Below are 22,699 nucleotides of genomic sequence, written 5' to 3' on the forward strand. Positions count from 1 at the left end.
AGGCCTCCCAACAGTAGCTGGAAATGGAAAAGGCTTGCAAAAAGGGCAATGTTCTGGTGGTCATGGCGGAGTTTAAATGGCAGGTCGATTGGGAAGATCAGGGTGGTATTGACTCTCCAGATAGTGACTTTGTTGAATACTTGCTAGATGGCTTTTTATCGCAGCTTGCCATTGAACCTACTCAGGGATCAGCTATACCGAACGGGTATTATGCGATTATGGAACTTAAAGTAAAAGAGTCCTTAGGAGTCGATGATCACAATGCAACTGAGTTCAATTTGAAATTCGATTGGAAGAAAGTAAAGTCTGACTTAGCAGAATTTCAGCGGAGTAAAGGAAATCACAGTGGTATGAAAAGGCGATGGCCAAAGTAAATTGGAAGGAGCGGCTAGCAGGGATGACAGCAGAGCAGCAATGTCATGAGTTTCTAGGAAAATGATGAGGGTACAGGACAGATGAAATCCGAAAACAAAGAAATACTCAAATGGCAAAATAGTACAGCCGTGGCTGACAAGGGAAGTCAAAGCTGACGTAAAAACCTAAGAGAGACCATAAAACAAAGCCAAGATTAGTGGGAAGATAGACGATTGGGAAGCTTTTAAATCCTACAGAGAGCAACTAAAAGATTAATTCGAAGGGAAAAGATGAAATATGAAAGCAAGCTAACAAATATTATCGAAGAAAATATTAAAAGCTTTTTCAAGTATGTAAAGAATAAAAGAGATGAGTGCAGATATATAGTAGGACGGCTAGAAGATGACGCTGGAGAAATAATGGCGGGGAAACAAGGAGGTTTCAGATGAAGTAATTAAGTATTTGGCATCAGTCTTCATTGTGGAACACAATAGTATTATGCCTGATGTAGTGTGTGAAGAAAGAGAAGAGGGTGCAGTTATTATTACAAGGGAGTAGGTGCTCAAAGAGCTGAAAGACCTAAAGGTGCAGAAGTCACGTGGAACAGAGGTTCCTCGGGTTTTAAAAGAGGTAGCGCTAGAGATTATGGAAGCATTAGCAATAATCTTTCAAAAATCATTGGACTCTGGCAGGGAGCAAGAGGAATGGGAGGAGTGGAAAGTTGCAAATGTTGCCCCACCCGTCAAGGAAGGAGGAAGGCGGCAGAAAGGAAATTATAGACCAGCTAGTCTGAACTCAGTAGCTGGGAAGATGTTGGAATCATTTTTTTAAGGATGAGGTTATGGAGTACTTGGTGACCTCGGACAAAATAGGACAAAATCAGCGTGGTTTCCTGAAAGGAAAATATTGGCTGGTGAACCTGTTGGAATTCTTTGAGGAGATTACAAGTAGAATTGTCAGGCGATGCAGTGGATTTTGTACATTTGGACTTTCAGAAGGCTTTTGACAAGGTGCCACACATGAGGCTGCTACCAATTTAAAAGCCCGTGTTATTACAGGACAGATATTTGTTGTCTGGTTGACTGCCAGTGAGTAGTAGTGTTCCGTAGGGGTCTGTGTTGGGACCGCTTCTTTTTATGCTGTATATCAATGATTTAGATGATGGAAGAGTTAGATTTGTTGCCAAGTTTGCAAATGATACGATTATTGGTGGAGGGGCAGGTAGTGTTTAGGATACAGAAGGACTTAGATTTGGAGAATGGTTAAGAAAGTGCCAAATGAAATACAATGTTGGAAATGCATTTTCATGCACTTTTGTATTTGAAATAAATATGCAGAGTGTTTTCTAAACTTTGAGAAAATCCAAAAATCTGAGATACAAAGGGACTTGGGAGTCCTTGTGCAGAACGCCCTCAAGATTAACTTGCAGGATGAGTCGGTGGTGAGGAAGTGAAATGCACTGTCAGCATTAATTTTAAGAGGTCTTGAATACAAGAGCAAGGATATGATGCTGAGGCTTTACAAAGTACTCGTGAGGCCTCACTTTGAGTATTGCATGGTGGGGGAGTCGAGGACAAGTGGGTACAGCCTCAGGGTATTTCTGTGTCTAGTTAGAACAGAGATACGGAGAAATTGCTTTAGCCAGAGGGTGGTGAATTTTTGGAATTTTTTTTTTTACCACAGACAGCTGTGCAAGTCAGGTCGTTGTGTGTATTTAAGGCAGAGATTGAAAGTTTCTTAATTGGAGACGACATCAATGGTTACGGGGGACTGTGTCATGAGTTTGAGGAGGGGGAAAATAATCAGCCATGATTGAATGGCAGAGCAGACTCGATGGGCCAAATGGCTTAATTCTGCACCTATGTTTGATCGTCTTAAGGTCTAATGGGAATGGGAATTGAATTAAAGTTTGGACGGAGCGTAGGTGCTCAGCGAAGCGGTCTCCAAATCTACCATGGTCTCACCGATATACAGGAAACCAAACCAGGACCACCGGACAGATTTCTGAATCTAGAACATGTGATATAAAGTTGTGTTGGACACACTTGGATTGATTTTTTTCCTGGAGCGGTGGAGGCTGAAGGAAGACCTTATAAAGTTCCATAAGTTTAAATCGGTAGATACAGTAGATCCCCAGTATTTTTTTTTTCCAGGATGGAAATGCCTAATGCTACAGGACAGGATTAATGTCAGACCGGGAATGTTCTTAGGAGGTGGGTGGGATATTTTGGTACTTTACAGAACAGTCGGTGCCTGGAATATGCTTGCCAGAGGTCGAGGAAGAGTCAATAAATAGAGGTGTTTGAGAAGGTCTTACATAGTCACATTTCCCATAGGGTAAGGGAGATATGATCATTGTCTGCACCGAAAGGGCTAGTTTAGGTAGGGGCAAAATTGAAAGTATTATTGGTTCCACATAACTTCGTGGGCAAAGGGCCTGCTTCTATGCTGCAGTGAATGTTCCATGTTCTATATATGATTTTGTTTATTTACACTTGTAGTAGCCAATTCACCTTCTTTATAATCTATCGAACTGTGCTCATTGCTGCCTTCAGAGATCTCAGTGACCTCCTGACTGCTCCCCAGTGCCGTACACTGATAGTGTATAAGATCTATTCTTATTCGCTCTTCCATAGTTCAGTTCCCAGTACATAAGATGCAATTCTATATACCATTATTCTGCACATCTTATCATCTCGTATCACCATGTGATATAAAACTATTCTCGTTCTTCAGCACAAAGGAAAATTAACCATTATCGCGCAATCCATTTAATTCCAAATTATTGTTCGCCTCTTTCTGCTTGATAAGCTTCGGGACCGTTCAAAAATTATGTTGATCTTTGCAGGTGTGATTTTAGAATCACTGAGACGTAGAGACCGGAATGAGACAGCTCGAATCACGGAGACATGCCGATAAACGAGTTCGTACTAAACCTCTGTTTGGTTCAAAAATTGCAGGTCAATGTTCTGCATATCAAAAACAATGTTGTAAAACAGTTAACCACTCACCTTTGAAACTTATAAGTCTGATTTCTTTTTCTTGGACACTCGAAGAATTGGATTTGCAGTAATAAGTTCCAACATCTGTATTGTTTGCTACTAACTGAAGTGAGTAATTACCCCTTCTTAATTCATGAAGATCAACCAATTTAATGTTTGGGAACAGCGTGGAATCACATTGCTCATTGCCTTTGTCGATTTTGCATATTTCTGTTCTTTGATCTCCTGAGGCAGGTTTAAATTCCCACACCACTTGTTCGGCATTGGGTATGGAACAGGGCAGAACAGTCTGCATCGACCCATTCGTTAATACCACTTCTGGTTTGCGATCGTTCTGGCTCATTCTACCCAGAGAGTGCACAAGGGATTATATTAAACAAGACTGGTAGCAAAAGGACTAAATAAATAGAGATTCATAAACCTTCCGACTCACTCGGCAACTTGACTATGTTTTTTCCCACCCTGCCTCCTCCAAAAATGCTATTCCCTTTGCTCAATTCTTTCATATGTTCAGCGTCTGTTTCCAGGATGAACTTTTCTTTCTTCAAAGAGATGTCCCCCTTAAACGAATGGTGTTTCCCTTTCTCCACCTTTGATCGTTTGATGCTGTCCTCACCCACATCTCCACCATTCCCGGCTAACTGTGTTCACCCGATCTTCCCGCTGCGTTTAACAGGGATAGAGTTCCACTTGCCTTCACCACTCCATGGGCCTCCGCATCTAACACATCATACACCGCAACTTCTGCCATCTTCAACGGCAGGATACCATCAAACACATCTTCACCTAACCCCCCTCCTCCCCCTCACTATCTGCTTTCCATAGGGATCCCTCCCTCTGTAATTCCTTTGTCCATTCGCCACTCACCGCTAATCTCCCTCCTGGCACATATCCCTGCAATTTTGCAGAAATACTACACCTGCAGATTCACCTCCACCCTTACCTGCATTCAGGGCCTCAAACAATCATTTCAGATAGGTCAGCAATTCACTTGCGAATTTGTTGGAGTCGTCTATCTGGTCTTCTCGATGTAGCCTCTTCTACATAGGTAAGACCCACCATAAATTGGTGGACAGCTTTGTCCAGCACCTCTACTCCTTATGCCAAGACAGCAATTTACGGTGACCAAACATTTTATTTCCTGTCCACATTCCAGTTCCGATATCTTATCACTACGTTCAGATATGGCCCGTGCCCAGAGAAAGAGAGTGACACTGAGGCGGGCCGATAATTCGCAGATTTTAGTGTGAACAGAGTTAGAGGGAAAGGAAAACAATAAACGCATGGCTAGTCAGGGCCGTCAACTATTAGACTCAAATGGGAAACGAAGCCAACACTGCGGCTGAAGTGAATAACTAAATTTAAGACGAATATCGCTGGACTTCAGAGTCAGTTGACTCGACGGTACAATTTCTCAGGCAAGTCTAAATGCAAACAGGCAGCGAAACTTTGCTGTGCTTTGCGCAAGTCTCGACAAGCGTTACGACGAAAAGAATGGAGTTAAATACCATGGGAAAGAAACAGTAATTAGCTGACACGTGCATATTCACAAGCGCAACTGCGCTGCCGAATCCGTGGGTTTTACTGCGTCCCCTCCCTGGGCGCAGCCCCTGAACGCCACACACCTGTGTCCGCTGGAAGACCCGGATCAGCGAATTCTTCGAGATAACCTTTTCCGGGATACAAGAAGGTTCTTCTGCACTATAGCCTTCCCAGTCCATCTACCGAGCGGGGAGGAGGGGGAGATGGGGTGACCGGGACCAGGGGAGAGGTAGAACCAGCTTGATCTGGGGAACATTGAATGCCGGGTGGATCTTCAGTGATGATGGTAGACACAATCTATGCAACACCTTGTTGAAAGCCTTTTCCATTACAAAGACTTTCTGGGGAAGATCCCTGAATGACAACCAGACCCCCTCTCGTGGCTTGAATGGCCTGACCTGTCGGCTGAGCCGATCAGCCAGCCGGACATGCTGTTTCCGGGCGCGCAGCGGAGCAGCCGTGGTTCGTCTCCAGGTGCGCTTCAGTTGATCATGAGCAGGAACTTGTACCTCAATCTCCTGATCAGAGAAGAGCGGGGGCAGGAATCCGGCCTGGCATTCGAAGGGAGACATGCCCGTGAGGACAACTGGAAGTTATTGTGGGTGATCTCTGCCCAGACTAATAGGGAGTTCCAGGACGTGCTGTTGGAAGAGGCAAGGCAAAGCAGGGCTTTCTCCGACTCCTGGTTCACTCTTTCAGTCTGGTCATTGAACTGTGGTGGAAACCGGACGAGAGGCTGGCCGTGGCTCCTACAAGAGAGCAGAAAGCCTTCCAAAACCGGGAACTAAACTTTGGTACACGATCAGACACGATGTCTCCTGGAAAGCCATGGAGCCTGAGTAGATGTTGAACCACGAGGGTGGCAGTCTCACGAGCCGATAGGAGCTTGAGGAGGCCAATGAAGTGGACAGTCTTAAAAAATCGATCCTCAGCGGCCAGAAACGTGGTGTTTCCATTTGACGGGCTGTGATGAAGGCTACAGAGAGGTAGGACCCAGACAATGTACAGTGCAGAACAGCAGGACGCTGTCGTGATGTCTTGCTCCGAGCGCAGCTGGGACAGGCAGACGAAAAATCGTAGATATCTTGGGCATCAGTGGCCACGAGAACTGTTTCTTTATAAACTCCTGGGTCTGATGAAGTCCTGTATGCCCAGCCAGACTAGAGAAGTGACGCCATTCCACACTTTGGAACGCACCGCAACAGGGACAAACAGCCAGTTGGGACGTCCCCCATCCGAGCCTGTGTCCGATTGTTGGGCGGCCCTCCTCTCTGCCCTATTCCTCATATCACCAGAGTAGCAATACATGAGCGAGGAAGAATGGGCTCTGGATCAGCATTGTTCTCAGATCCGTCGAGCTGCCGGGAGGGAGTTTCGGCTTTGGTATTCTTGCTGCCGGAACAATAACCGAGGATGAAATTAAATCATGCGAAGAAGAGATCTCGGCGGATTTGACGGGTGGTAGGAGAGATTATAGGAGAGATTCTTGTGATCTGTGCAGACCAAGAAACAATGCTCTGCCCCCTCCGACAGACGTCGCCATTCCTCCAGGGCCTCCTCGACAGCCAGAAGTTCCTGATTTCCAACACTGTACCTCCTCTCGACCGGAGTCAAGCAACGGAAATGAAGGGCTCTAGGGTGCAGCCGACTATCCGCGGCCGAGCGCTGAGAGAGGACAGCTCCAATGCCGACACCGGGTACATCCACCTCGACTATGGATGGTCATGATAGGTCGCTGTGTTACAGTATTGGGTCAGTGGTGAAATGTCGCTTTAACTCCGAAAAGGCTTGGTCGGCATCATCTGTCCGACAGAATCCTGCTGAGGTCCTCCTGGTAAATGCATTTATGGGATTCGCGATACAGCCGAAATTCCAGATGGAACGGCGATAAAAGTTCGCAAACCCCAAGAAAAGCCCCAATAAAAGTTCGCAAATCCCATACTTGTTCAGCCTCCTCGCTTTCTATTGGGTCCTTCTTCATGTGATCGAGACTTGCTGTCACTACGTTATGATATGGTCCAAGTGCCGAGAGAGAGAGGCACACTGAAGCGGGTCAATAGTTCGCAGACTTTAATGCGAGTAGAGTTAGAGAGAAAGGAAAACAATAAACGATAGGCCAAACATGTTCGTTAACTAAAACTCTGAAATGGAAAACGAAGCCGACACAGCGGTTGAAAGAAATAATATAAACGAATGTCGCTAGTGTTCAGAGTCAGTGGATTCGAAAGTCCAATTTTTCAGGCATGGCCGAATGCAAGCAGACAGCGAAACGTTGTTGTGCTTTGCTCACGTCTTGACAAGCACTACAACGAAAAGAATGCAGTTAAATACCATAACAATGAAGTAGTAATTATCTGATACGTGCATATTCACCAGCGCAAATGCCGTATCTGCACGCTGCCGAATCCATGGTTGTGACACATCTCAGTCCAAAGATTCATCTTTTGTTAGGATGAGGCCACTTTTTGGGTGGAAGGGCAACACCCAATACTCCATCTCGGTAGCTTCCAAACTGATGGCATGAATAATTTGCCCTTTCAATAACTATATCTCTTCCCCTTCCATCTTTTTTTTTTGATACCCACCCTAGACTTTAATCTCTTCTTCTCATCTACTTATGACCTTCCTCTAGAGTCACTGTTTCTTCTCTTTCTCCCATGGTCCACCTTCCTCTCCTATCTGATTATTTCTTCTCCAGCCATAGAACCAAAAGATACTGGAGCAGCATCAATTTGCTCTGCCACTTCATCACGGCTAATCCAACTTTCCTCTCATCCCCAATCTCCTGCCTTTTCCCCGTATGCCTTCATGCACCGACCAATCAAGAATCTAACAACCTCTACCCTAAATATACATAAGGACTTGGCCTCCACAACTGCCTGCAGCAAAGAACTCCACAGATTCACCACTCTCACTTATGCAATTACTCCTTATTTCCGTTCTGAAAGAACGCCCTCCGCCCCACCATTCCGAGGCTGTGCCCTCTGTCATCACTGTCCCATCAAAGGAAACATCCTCTCCAAATCCACTCTACCAAAGCCTTTCTTCATTCCTTAGATTTCAATAAGGTCACCCCTGAATGCTAGCGAAAACAGGCCCAGAGCCATCAAACGCTCTTCATATGACAAACCATGGTGGAAAATATTTCGTGACCTCCTTTGAACACTTCCCAATTTCAGCACGTTATTCCTAAGATAAAGGACCCAAATCTGCTCACAGAACCCCAAGTACAACATCACCAGTGCTTTATAATGTCTCAACGTTGCATCCTTGCTTTCATATTCTCGTCCTCTTGAAATGACTGCTTAGGCCACCCCTTCAAAGGAAACATCTTCTCCACATCCATTCTATCAAAGCATTTCTCCATTCGATAGGTTTCAATGAGGTCACCCGTCATTGTTCTGAATTCTAGCGAAATCAGGCCCAAAGCAATCGAAGCACTTCATGGGACAAACCTCTCGATGCTGGAAACATTTTCGTGAACCTCCTTTGAATACTTACCAGTGAGACATAACCAGTGCTTTATAATCTCTCTACATTAAATCCTTGCTTTTATATACAAGTCTTCTTAAAATGAATGCTAACATCACATTTGCCTTCCTCACCATAGACTCAACCTGCAAATACTCTTTAGGGAGTCCGGCACAAGGATTCCCAAGTCCCTTTGCTCGTCCGTTTTTGCATTTGCTCTTCATTTAGAAAATCGTCAACGCTTTCATTTCCTCTGACAAAGTGCATTCTCACACACTTTCGACACTGTTTTACATCTGCCATTTCTCTGTCCATTCACCTAATCTGTCTAAGTCCTTCTGTAGCCCTCCTACGTCCTCAAAACCACCTGTACCTCCACCTATCTTCATATCGTCTGCGAACTTTGCGACATAGTCAGCAAATCCATCGTTCGAATCATTGACATATAACAGAAAAAGAATTGACCCCAATGCAGACACATGTGGCGCATCACTAGGCAACGACACCATTAGTCAACCAAATATGGGTCCCCTTTATTCCCACTTGCCACCTGCAAATCAGCCACTGCTTTGTTTATGCTAGAATCTTTTTCGGTAATACCAAGGGTTTGTAGCTTGTTAAGGAACCTCATGTGTGGCCTCCTGAAAATCGAAGTACACAACATCAAGTGATTCTCCTTTCTCTATTGTGCGTGTTATTTCTTCAAAGGATTACAACAGATTCGTCAGGCAAGATTTTCCCTTGAGGAAAGCATGCTGAATACAGCCTATTTTATCAAATGCTTCGAAGTGTTCTGAGATAAAATGGCTCTAATATCTTCCCAGCTACCGAGGTGAGACTAAATGACCTATAGTTTCCTGTCTTCTGCCTTTCTCCCTTCTTGAAGAGTGGAGTGACATTTGCAATTTTCCAGTCCTCCGAAACCATTCCAGAACCTAGTGATTCTTGAAAGATAATTTCTCAATGCCTCCACAACTTCTTCAGACACTTCGTTCAGAGCACAGTAGTGTACACCACTCGATCTTTACCTCCTTCGTGGTTTTTAAGTTGCCTTCAGTTGTTTTTTAAAAGCTTCCCGATCCTCCAACGTCCCACTAAGTTTACTCTATTTATGCCCTCTCTTTGACATTTATGTTGGTATTGACTTTTCTTGTTAGCCACTGTTGTGGCATTTTACCTTTATAATACTTCCTCTTTGGGATGCATATATCCTGTGCCTTCCGAATTACTTCCAAAAATTCCAGCCAATGCTGCTCTGCCGTTATTCCATGGCATGGTACGGGTAGAAATCCTGAGATCATAAACCTGGTGTTCCTGCCCTTTAACTTAACACCTAACTGTCTGAAGTCCCTATGCAGAATGTCACTCGTCATACCCATGTCATTGGTACGTATACGGACTACGACTTCTGCCTGTTCACCATCCTCTGTTAAATCAACCACTGCCTCCAACAGTATCCAAATTAATATACTTGATGTTGATTGGATTGGCCACAGGAGTACTCTGCGCTGGCTCCTTAACCCCTTTCCCCTTCATGACTGTCACCCAGCCTTCTGTGTCCTGCACTTTGCGTGTAACTAACTCTCTATATGTTCAAGACATCATCCCCTCAGCTTCCTGAATGATCCGGAGTTCATCCATTTCCAGCTCCAACTCCTTAACGCGGATTGTTAGAAGCTACAGCTAAATGTACTTATCACAGTTGTCGTCGTCAGTGACACTGGAGGTATCTTTGCCTTCCACATCCCGCAAGAGGAGCAGTCCACTATCCAGCATGAATCTCTACTGTCCTAATTGAGCAGATATAAAGAAGGGAAGGGGAAAAAATAACGTCGAGCTTAATTTTTTTTTGCTTTCTTTGACTGAAGCCTCGAGGAGAGAAAGCCTCAAGATCAGCACACTGACTCTCTACACTCAGACGATGGCCTCTGCGCTTGCTTCGACTTCCTTTGAGTTCCTCTTCTTGATCAAGCCCAAACGCCGATTGATTGCTGGTCAAAGCTCTTTTTCGCTCTACGACCTGCTGAAATCCTGTACTCTGAAAACTTGCGATGTCCGGGTTGGACGTTGGTCAAAGCTCCTTTTTCGCTATGGTGACCCACTGCTGGCTTTTCTACTCGGGTGGAGGACCTGAGAAAATCTCCTCCTTCCGATGTCCGGATTGGTCACTTACAAAGCTCTTCTTCCCTTTACATTACCTTTCCCAATTTACCTTTCCCACTCACCTGAATTCAACTATCACCTTCTAGCTAGTCCTCTTTCCCCTTCACCCGCCCCTACACCTTTTTATTCTGGCGTCTTACTCCTGCTTTTCCAGTCCTGAAGAAAAGCCCGGCCTGAAAATTCGACTGTTCATTCATTTTCATGGATGCTGCCTGACCTGCTGAGTTCATCCGGTGTTTACTACGTGTTGCTTAAAAATTCCGGAACTATCCTTCATTAATCTGACCAGTGTTTTACAAACTCGGTCTCCATTCTCATGCTGTAGCCAAGTGCTTTATTCGCCAGCGAAAGCTGTAACACCGAATTTATCAACATTACTAGATTCCTCCGGTCCCTAATCTTTGAACACCGAACTAACAGAATTGAAGCACTATCTCTCACAAACAAATTACCTGAGTCCAAAGCTGAAGAAGTTATCTGATCTACAGCCTGGCAAGATCGCAGGTCCCTGGTAGTTTACCATAAGGCCATATGACATAGAAGCAGAATTAGGCTATTTGTCCTATCGAGTCTGCTCCGTCATTCGATCATGGCTGATACATTACTCCTCTCAATTACATTTTCATGCCTGCTCCGGTAACCTTTACATCCTTACTAATGAAGATCCTTATCAACCTCCACTTTAATTAATGACAATAACTTTACCTCTACAGCTGTATGTGACAATGAATTGTACAGATTCACTATCCGGCGGCTGAAGACATTCCCCCTCACTTCTGTTCTAAAAGAACGTCCTCTATTCCAAGACTGTGTCCCCTGATCCTACGCTCATGCGTTACTGGAAATATCCTTTCCACATCTACTCGATCTAGGCTATTCAATATCCAGTAGGTTTCAATGAGATTCTCTCTCAACCTTTTTAGCTCCGGCATATACAGGCGCCAAGCCATCAAACGCTCCTCATATGTTAACCCTTTCGTTTCCAGGATCATTCTTGAGAACCTCTTCTGCATCCCCTCCATTGCCAGCACAGAAATTGTTAGATGCAGAGTCTCAAAATGCTTACAATTCTCTTAATGTGGTCAGAACAATGAATTATAAACCCTCAGTATTACATTAATGATTTTTTATTGTCTTACTCTCGAAATGAATGCTATGACTGTTCAGCTGTCCTTTCTGGCCGCTACTTTTGACATTGGTGCACATGTATGTTTCAGTACCGCCATTTCAGGTCAGAGCAGAGGAGCTCTTAGTTAGAAACGCTGGCAATTACATCTGTGTTTGGACATCAATTATTTTCTTGGTACACGGCAGTACTGCATGAGCTCCACATAGCGAGCCATCGGCAAACGCCTCTTTATACCTTCTGCAGTGCACAAGAACTGTGCTCACACAAGCTATTCCAATGTGCTCAACAATTGCTTTATTCATTTAGTCAAGGTACAGAGTGTGATGGGATGGCAGCTGATCTAAAACAATGGCGACATCCACAGAGATGACTATGAATGCTAATCCTTAGGTAAAAATTTATGATGCCGAACTATCACAACTCACCTTTTATTTTTCAACCCGACTCCTCAAATATAGTGTTTCTCAGAGCAAACAAAGAAATATCCTGTCCTAATGATGTGTGAAAGAAGCTAAAAGTTGTTCTGCGAGTGAAGTTTTGTAAACAAAAAAATAAGTAATTGATACTTTTGCTTTTACGTATTTCTCGATGCATCAAAGTGCTTCAATTATGGTTATACCTTCAGCAAAATAATCTTATTCTTCTTAAAAATAACAATAGATTTTAATAGATAACGCTCTCTTTAATTGATTTATGTATTATTCCAAGTCTCTAATTGTGTGCTTTGTTAGAAGAAAGTCAGCGTGGTTTGGAACTATGAGAATCTCTTTGCGTCATCTAAACTTCTTCAGAAATCTAATCACATCTTTTTCAATTTTTTTGTTTATATTTTCTGAAACGGCTTAAATTCTGTGATCAGTTAAGCTTCTGCTGCGGTCTGAGGTTCAGTGTACTTTCTGGCGTCAGAGGGTTGTGCTGTCTGTGTAGACAGAACGGAGAAGCTGCTCGCATATTGGTCAGTAGTCACTTTTCCAGCAGGCTGTTACACATTAAAAGATTTCATTATTCTTAACAACTACGGTACGGAGTTGGTGGGGGGGGGGGGACAACAATATCTGCGAAAAAATCGAATCCGTTTCTCTGTTAAGTTCAAATAAAAAATTCTACTCTCCCCTGGTGTACGCTTCCATGTCGAATGAGCACGATGAAAATACGAGAGCGATTGGGTCAAAATGGTGGATTAACATATTGCTTAGCGCCACGTTTGATCAAGAGAATTTATTCTGTCCTTCACATTCTTCCCTCCAAAGCCATCGAAGTACATTCTACCGCCCCCTATGCTCTACAGGAACAAAGGAGCTACAGATCTATTTACAACATTGACAGAAATATCCGCTTTGCCTGACCACACAGGACGCAGCTAAGCAACTAAAGGCTAGGAGTGAGGCGCAGAGTGGAGAGAGAGAGAGAGAGAGAGAGAGAGAGAGAGAGAGAGAGAGATGGGAGTGGGGGTGACAACGGTGGGAACAGGGAACATGTGGCACCGTCCAACAGACATTCTGAGACATATCTGCTTTTTAAAGAAAAACATCGTTGCTACATTGTCAGCTCCCTGAGGAGCTGCTACGAAATGTCAGTAAAGGTTCCTTCACGCCAACAAAGCAATCGTGGATAGTTTAACACCCCTCTGAATTAGGAAACAGTGGTGGTTGTTCATTGCTGTACTGAACTATCAAATGATACCTTTTTATTAAAGTATCAGGACTTGGACTTGACCTTATAACATTGAATGTCTGACTAGAAAACAGTGTGTCGGATTGAACAACGTTCCTTTAGATTATTCCCCTGGATTCATAGCGGATTCCACAATATGCTGCGTCCTCCAAAGTGAAATGAACCATTTATTTCAGAGTTGGTAAACATTGCAATTATACCTTCCCCACCCTCTCATGCCCTGCATTCTAGCCCAAGTGTCACACTTGTCCCGACGCTAACCAGTGCTCAGAGATTTTGCGCAAATCACAAAAGGCAGTGTTGTCGTCGCTCTGAACCTGTCCGGGTTTGTCCCGCTTCCTGCTCATTTCACTGTTGGTTATCACACAATGAAAACGACGAAGGGTATTTCCACATAGAATCGGAATCGTTGCCATAGGTGCAGCTGTTTTGTGAAATTTTGGCGAATCCAGAACAAACGGCAAGCTGAGCAATTTTGCAATGGACGCTTCTATTCGCACGGTTAGTTAACAGTAGAATGATTATTGAGTTATAATTAATGTCACTATACCATTAAATATTTGCACTGAACATGCACCAAATCCGACAATAATGCAAAGGACACGGATCATCAATTCATCGCGGGGTTCTGAGACGACACGGGGAGGTACAGGTAAAGAAGCGCAGATGGTACATACCACGTCGGCCCCAAAAGAGCCAGAGGACAGATGTGCAATTGAATCAGAAGAAAGCTGGTTTACTTCGTTACTTACCGGGGAGGGAATAGATCAGTGGAAGGCAGAAAACAAAGGTGAAACTGTTCATTCTTCGTGCCGAACGTGAGCTAAATGCAGCGATACCCTTCGTAATTGATGTGCGACTGAGGAAGTACTCAAGAAAACAAGAAGAATTCGCTTCATTCTCACACGTTCGGTCACGTGATTGTTTCTTGGAACTTGTTTGTTAGCTCCCCGCAATTTGGAGGTACTTCCAAAATTAGATATACTCTAATTACCATAAGGGGAGAGGAGAAAAGAAACTTTTTTTAAAAAAAAGCAGAAGGCCATTCGGTCCTTCGCGTTCTTTCCATCGTACACTACAGTCATTTCAGTATTTTGCTTGAGTTGCCTTTCATTTCAATGGCAGTTTATTTCTTGATTTGCGTGAAAATTAAACCTTGATCTGCTTGAATATAATTAGTAGCCAGGTATATAGTCTCTTCGGTGCAATTTCCGAAGGCACAGATATTTCTCTTCTCCGTCTTAAAAGACAGGATCATTATTTTAATCTTGTGAACTCTGCTTTTACGAACACTATCCATCCCGTCTAACGCTGTGAGAAGAGTTTACTTTTCAATGAGACTACCTCTGCATTTGCTCGGGTTATCCCATCTCGAGGTTAATCGCAGACTTCCAGTGACGAAGGCGGACTGAAGACCAAAAGCATTGCCGAGGACTTTAACACGTCTTGAAAACCGAAGTCCGATGAAGAATAACTGCAGCAGACTTTAGAAGTTGGTGCATGTGTTTGGAGCAGAGGACGGGCCTCAAGTGCACTTCCCTGCACACTTCTCCATTTTTGTTTCCATTCTACTGTGTATAAAATTTCCTCCTGTGTACTTGGGTGGGTGCAGGCCTAGTGCAACTTCGATTACCTCAATCAGTTCAAAGCAATACACTTAACACTGTTGACGTACATAGGGGTCTTGCGTCCAGGTCTATACGTCCCTGAAAATGACCGGAGTATGTTGATTGAGTGATCTACGACGCGTACGGCAAGCTTAGCTTTGTTAGTTAGGTAGTTATGTTGCAACTTTATAAAACTCTGGTTAGGCAGGATTAGAGGGCATGTGCCGTAAAGAAAGCTTCGAGAAACTTGGGCCGTTTTTTGGAGTGGCGTGTGCTGAGGGGATATCTTTCAGACGTTCACGAGAGGCCTAGAAAAGAGGAGAGCCGGTATGTTTATCCCCAGGACGAAATTTCTATGTAATAATAGAGGCCACGCATTTAAGGCGAGGTGTATGTGTGTGTGTGTGTGTGGGGGGGGGGGTAGTATAGTTAAGTTTAAAGGAGATACACAAACATTTTTAAAGAGAGAGTTGTAGGTGGCTGAAACGCACTGACAGTCGTGGTGATGAAGGCAAATACGATACATACGTTTAAAAGACACTTAAGCAGGGACAGGTGTGTGCGGAGAATGGAGGGATATATTATGTAGGCAACGGGGAATAGTTTATTTTGGAGCTTAATTTCTAAATTATTTGTCTTGGCATCGCAGTGCGATGGGCCATTTTCTGTGCTGTCTGTACTGTTCAATGTTCTATGCTCTAATTGCAATATTTCCTGGAGCCCTGCTGCTAAAATCCGATTCCATACCGTCCACTATTATGGCCGGAAGCAGAACCCTTCTGTCGATGCAGTGCGGGATTATACTGACTTTCTTTGAATGGATGTCGCCTTTTTGAGTCATCGTCTTTTGAAGGTGGCCTGGATGGTGGGGCGGCTACTGCCCGGGGCGAAACTTTCTGCATCTTTTTTTGATCGTGTGGAGTTGCCCTTCCATGCCTGATGCTGATACAGTACTAATTGTTAGTGTGGTCTCCGCGGTACATTTGTAGAAATTTGCGAGTTTCTTTGGGGGCAGGCCGGTTCTCTTCAAACCCCACTGATAGAGTGGAGGGATAGGTAGGTGCTAAGAACAATGATTAACTAATGACCAATCACCTTATGGGTGCCTTGGCTTACTGTTGTTGCAAAAGTCAGAAAGAAAACTTACCCAGAAACAGGTGACGTATGATCCACTGTTCTCTGAAAATGCTAGATAAAAGTTCAAATAAGGAATTATCTGGCCTTACAGAAGAAGACATCTCAAGGTATAGCTCAATATGGGTAGGATAGTGAAAGGTTCAGAAAGGGGATGGTATCAATATAGGGAGCTGATGTTGTGTCCAGACTAGCTTTGGCTTAAAATGATTATAACTAACCAATGATAGTTTTACATCTAATTGTATCTTAGTATGTGACTGAAATTATTCTAATATTGTCTTAACTTGTAATCATACGATTTCCTGTAATGATCAATGTTATAAATTGTGGAGACTTGTGCAATTCGAGGGGCAGTGTCTGGACTGACTCTTTGGGAGAACAGTCTGTAACTTCCTCCATAGCATGCTATAAATAAAGAGTGAAAACTTTCAGAAAGAATTGCGTGTGTTAGTGTATTTGTGGTACGGTTGTTCTTGCACCGGGTCGGTCTACCACGACACCACCTCAACAGCAGAATACAATGCAACCGTTAAGTGACTGTCCACCAGGATGGAGCAGGATGGCTTTGTTACTTTCAATCCTCCGCTTTTCAGGACTCAAGATTTATTTCTAAATTCTTTCAGTTCTAATTAATGACCATTAACCGCACACGTTACTGTTGATTATGCAAAAAATCTGCAAATACTGGAAAGAGGAAAGGTAATAAAAATGCTAATATATTTCATGTCCAGCAACTTCAATTGATAGAGTTGAATTGAAATTGATTTGAAGTATTTGTCTCTTTAGGTTCATTCTGCAACTTATTTCAAAGGGGCTGACTAAGCCGCTGAGAGTTTTCAGCATTGCCCAATATGTTTGGCCTTCAGTGGATGAATGCTGTTCTGTCTGAACAGTTCTTCATGACTATATCCTTCCCGAGTGTCTTGAGAGCTACAGTTTCTGACTAGTGCCTCTAGAGTACGTGTCACACGCATCCATATACTTCCGGTTGGTACAACTCATGCGCCCGAGGCAATGTATTTTTATACATTGTGCTTTGATTTCCTGGAGCCGTTGATAGGGCAATATTCATTGCTTCTGCTGTCTCTTTACTCGCCAAACAAATTTCTGGCCTTCACGGTGAACAAAATGTCTGCATTTTCTAAGAAATGGAGACAAAAGTAACTCCTAACCACCACAACGTGCACAGATAATATGTCAGGTTTGTCTGAAAGTAACTGAAGGGATGAATTTGAAACTTGCAAACTAGAGAGCAAATTTTCACTGAACAGCGAGAAAATGGCAACCTATCAGCAGGATTCCAATTCTCGGAGTTAGCGGAAGTCTATAGGACTACGTTAAGTAGAATTCTTTGCTCATATAGGGCAGTTCTCTTCATCCGAAGAATCTTACGATTCTGTAAGTACGTACATTTCTGTATATTTGATAGAGTGCGCCATTGGATGATGGGGGTACGTGTGGGGGTGGGGGCAGATCATCAATTGAAAATAATAAACAAAAGACAATAATTGCAGGAGTAGGCCATTCGGCCCTTCGAGCCAGCTCCGCCATTCACTGTGATCATGGCTGATCATCCATAATCAGTACCTTGTTCTTGTCTTCTCCCCATATCTCTTGACTCCGCTATCGTTAAGAGCTCCATCTAACTCTTTCTTGAAAGAATCCAGAGAATTGGCCTCCACTACCTTCTGAGGCTAGCATTCCACAGATCCACAACCCTCTGTGTGAAAATGGTTTTCCTCAACTCCGTTCTAAATGGGCTACCCCTTATTCTTAATCTGCAGCCTCTGGTTCTGGACTCCCCTAACATCGGGAACATGTTTCCTGCCTCTAGCGTGACCAATCCCTTAATAATCTTGTATGTTTCAATCAGATCCCCTCTGATCTTAAATTCCAGTGTATACAAGCCAAGTCGCTCCAAACTTTCAACATATGACATTCCCGCCATCCCTGCAGTTAACCAAGTGAACCTACGCTGCACTCCCTCCATGGCAAGAAAGTTCTTCCTCAAATTTGGAGCCCAAAACTGCACACCATACTCCAGGTGGGGTCTCTCCAGGGCCTTGCACAGCTGCATAAGGACCTCTTTGCTCCTCTACTCAATTCCCCTTGTTATGAAAGTCAACATGCCATTAGCTTTCTTCACTGCCTGCTGTACCTGTATGCTTACTTTCAGTGACTGATGAACAAGGACATCCAGATCTCGTTGCACTTCCCCTTTTCCTAACTTGTCACCATTCAGATAGTAATCTGCCTTCCTGTTCTTGCCACCAAAGTGGATAACCTCACATTTATCCACATTAAACTGCATCTGCCATGATTCTGTACACTCACCCATCCTGTCCAATTCACCCTGTATTCTCATAACATCCTTCTCACATTTCACACTGTCACCCAGCTTTGTGTCATGTGCAAATTTGCTAATGTTATGATTAATCCCTTCATCTAAATCATTAATGTATATTGTAAATAGCTGCGGTCCCAGCACCGAGCCTTGCGGTACCCCACTAGTCACTGCCTGCCATTCTGAAAAGAACCCATTAATCCCTACTCTTTGTTTCCTGTCTGCCAACCAATTTTCTATCCTGGTCAGTAGCCTACCCCTAATACCAGGTGGTCTAATTTTGCCCACTAACCTCCTATGTGGGACCTTATCAAAGGCTTTCTGAGAATTCAGGTACACTACATCCACTGGCTTTCGCACGTCCATTTTCATAGTTACATCCTCAAAAAAATCCAGAAGATTAGTCAAGCATGATTCCCCTCCGTAAATCCATGCTGACTCGGAACTATCCTGCTACTGCTATCCAAATATGCCGCTATTTCATCTTTTATAAGTGACTCCAGCATCTGCCCCACCACTGATGTCAGACTAACTGGTCTATAATTGCCTGTTTTCTCTCTCCCTCCTTTCTTAAAAAGTGGGATAACATTAGCTACCCTCCAATCCGCAGGGACTGATCCTGAATCTATATAACATTGGAAAATGATTACCAATGCGTCCATGATTTCTAAAGCCACCCCCTTAAGTACCCTGGAATGCAGACCATCAGGCCTTGGGGATTTATCAGCCTTCAGTTCCATCAGTTTACCCAACACCATTTTCTGCCTAATGCGAATTTCCTTCAGTTCCTCCATTACCCTAGTTCCTCTGGCCACCATTACATCTGGGAGATTGTTTGTGTCTTCCCTAGTGAAATCAGATCCATAGTACCCTTTCAGCTCCTTTGCTATTTTCTTGTTCACCATAATAATTTCACCCGTTTCTGGCTTTTAGGGCCCAACTTTGGTCTTAACTATTTTTTCCTCTTCACATACCTAAAGAACCTTTTACTGTCCTCCTTTATATTCTTGGCTAGCTTACCTTCGTACCTCATCCCGCTCATCCTTGCTATGTTATACTTCCTCTCTTTTATTTTTATACTGTCCTTGACTTCCCTTGTCAGCCACGGTCACCTCTTACTCCCCTTAGGATCTTTCTTCCTCTTTGGAATGAACTAATTCTGCACCTTCTGTATTATTCCCAGAAATACCTGACATTGTTGTTCCAATGTCATCTCTGCTAGGGTATCTTTCCAGTCAACTTTGGCAGCTTCTCCCTCATGGGTCCATAGACCCCTTTGTTCAACTGTAATACTGACACTTCCAATTTTCCCTTCTCCCTCTCAAATTGTGGATTAAAACTTATCATATTATGGTCACTACCCTCTAATGTCTCCTTTATCTCGCGTTTCCTTATCAAATCTGGCTCAGTACACAACATGAAATCCAGAATTGCCTTCTCCCTGGTTTATACTTCAATTTGACTGAGAAGGAGTGGTTGATTTAAAAACCGGTCGGGACCAGCCTGCAACACAAACGTTCGAGGTCGGACGAGGTGCGACAGGTGAATCGAATTAGTCAAAATATCAGCCATTATAATCAAGGTTTGCTCTAGGGGAGCGGCCTTGTCTCGGGAAGTGCCTTGTGAGAAAAGTGCGAGTCTTTGGCTCAGGAGCCTTCGGCAAGAAGGCTGAGGAAGGAGACTACGCCACGGCTGGAGAGGCTGAGAAGTGGTGAAGAAATGACAGGTCAGCTGATTCAGTGTGCTGCTTGCATGATGTGGGAGGTCAGGGACGTAGATTGTGCCTCTGGCTGCTACGACTGTGAAAAGTGTGTCCAGGTTCAGCTCCTGAAGGACCGTGTTGAGGCACTGGAAAAGCAACTAGATGACCTCAGGTTCATCCGAGAAACCAAGAGTTTTCTGAACAGGACCTACAGCGAGATCGTTACACTGAAGATACTGGAAGAGAGAAGGGTGGCGACGATGAGGAAGGGATGGATGCTTGGAGTACAGGAGACCCCGGGGGATGTGCCTCTTGAAAACAGGTTCCCCCTCTTGGAAACTGTAGGGACAGAAGACAGTGCCAGTCTGAGAGGCGGGCAGGTCTGCGAGTCAAAAATTGGTGCTGAAACAAAGCCGAGGAGACGGAAGTCAGGCAGAGCCGTGGTAGTAGGGGACTCCGTAGTGAGAGGTACAGAAAGGCAACAGGCGGGATTTAAGGATGGTGTGTTGCCTCCCTGGTGCCTGGATCCAGGACGTCACAGACCGATTGCAGAGCATCCTCAAGAGTGAAGGTGAACAGCCGGAAGTGGTGTTATATATAATTAAATATAACGGGTAAATACTGAGGAGAGAGACAAGGAGAAATCCTTCACCCACTGAATGGCTTATCTGTGGAATTCTGTGTGCGGTAGCATATGGATGCGTGGTGATGCCATTAAGAACAAATAGAGATTAGTACACTTCTAGATCATACTGGACACGAAAAGGGCAGGAAATTGGGCTGGGGTAGATCAGCCATGATAGAACATAGAACATGGAATATAGAATAGTACAGCACAGTACACGCTTTTCGGTCCACAATGTTGTGCCAACCCTCAAACCCTGCCTCCCATATAAGCCCTCACCTTAAATTCCTCCATATACCTGTCTAGTAGGCTCTTAAACTTCACTAGTGTATCTGCCTCCACCACTGACTCAGACAGTGCATTCCACGCACCAACCACTCTCTGAGTAAAGAGCCTTCCTCTAATATCCCCCCTTGAACTTCCCACCCCTTACCTTAAAGCCATGTCCTCTGGTACTGAGCAGTGGTGCCCTGGGGAAGAGGCGCTGGCTATCCACTCTATCTAGTCCACTTATTACCTTGTACACCTCTATCATGTCTCCTCTCATCCTCCTTCTCTCCAAAGAGTAAAGCCCTAGCTCCCTTAATCTCTGATCCTAATGCATACTCTCTAAACCAGGCAGCATCCTGGTAAATCTCTTCTGTACTCTTTCCAATGCTTCCACATCCTTCCTATAGTGAGGCGACCAGAACTGGACACAGTATTCCAAGTATGGCCTAACCAGGGTTTTATAGAGCTGCATCATGACATCGCAACTCTTAAATTCTATCGCTCGACTTATGAAAGGGCTGACAAAAGTGGCAGGTGTGCCCTGTGCCTTGATCCTGATATAGAATGCTCCCTGAGCCCTCTCAGTATTCAATACATACGGCAACTTGTGGTTTGCAAAAATCAACACTGGCGCTTTCGTCAGCAGCACCTGCAGAAACTGAAAGATCTCTTCACAATTAGCATCCCATCTTGCTCCAAAAGGCTCTGAAGGTCTAAGATAAACGTTGCCATCTTCTCCTTCCGTCCTCCTCCCGTTATTTCCCAAGAGATAGTAATCGCTCAGAAACTGATTGAAAGGGTGACTCACCTTAGAGTCGTCCTTCACGAACCTCTGACAGTGCCCACAGAATCAAAGGAACAAGCATAGGACATTCACATTCTTGGGCCTTGCCCATTTGATCAACCGCTCTATCTTTGAGGGCTATGTGGCTACACCACTTGCGAGACTATGTTTCCCACCTGGTTGACAGGCTTCTTGCAGAACTGTCACTTGTCCAGTGACGTTTTTAACCCTTCAGCTTTCAGATGATCTTGCACCTTCAATGGCCTTGTCTCGGCAGGGACTGTGGTTCAACTCAGTGTCCGATAGTTAACACACATTCGTACCTTCCCGTTCTTCTTCCTCACCATCACTATGGGAGACGCATTGGGACTGCTGGACTCAGCAATTCTCCCAGCTTCCTTCGGCTTCCGCGGGTACTGCCGAACGTCCTCTACCTATGCGGGTGCCAGTCACCACGACCTTCTCTGAAAAAGGTATCATCTGTCACTTGGATGGTGTGGTGAGTTCTCTTGGAACAACCCACATCAAATTCGTCAGTAGAAAAGACATCCTCGAACTTTAAAATCTTCCCTGTCAATCTCCTTTTCCAACCACCAGATACCGGGGAGTCTCTAAAGTTGAATGATTTGGCTGTCAACTTTCCCGTTCCAGGAGATGGCCTCTCTCCTGCTTTTCTCACAGGAAAACTAGATATTACACTCTCTGGAAAAAGATATGCCATCGGCATTCCCCGCCTGAGGGTGACCTCCCTCTCCGAGATGCAATATTCCTGACTTATACAACCGACGGCTTCTGCTGTTCGGGCCTCATCGATACAACAGCAGGTAAGCATGACGCCTCTTCTTAGTCTTCTGGAGTATCTACCTGGAGAGCCTCTGCATCAGGCATTCCGGGA

The 22,699-nt window shown here is 44.3% G+C and overlaps 1 protein-coding gene across 5 annotated transcripts in view; it reads right to left on the reverse strand.

Moving 5' to 3' along the window:
* The window catches only part of LOC140201721 (uncharacterized), a 191,358-nt gene extending 177,132 nt beyond the window's left edge, over nt 1-14,226 (reverse strand). For 4 of the 5 annotated variants that reach the window (XM_072266287.1, XM_072266290.1, XM_072266285.1 and 1 more), the window contains exons 1-2: nt 14,084-14,226; nt 3,366-3,700 (exon numbers count right to left, since the gene is read on the reverse strand). In XM_072266287.1, the coding sequence (XP_072122388.1) occupies nt 3,366-3,700; nt 14,084-14,139 (391 nt within the window). In that variant the 5' untranslated portion in view covers nt 14,140-14,226. The remainder of the gene's footprint in view (nt 1-3,365; nt 3,701-14,083) is intronic. The other variant, XM_072266281.1, reaches the window with a different exon arrangement.
* Nucleotides 14,227-22,699: the final 8,473 nt, after the last annotated feature.

The sequence above is a fragment of the Mobula birostris genome, chromosome 8 (assembly GCF_030028105.1).
Source record: "Mobula birostris isolate sMobBir1 chromosome 8, sMobBir1.hap1, whole genome shotgun sequence".
Taxonomy (NCBI): domain Eukaryota; kingdom Metazoa; phylum Chordata; class Chondrichthyes; order Myliobatiformes; family Myliobatidae; genus Mobula; species Mobula birostris.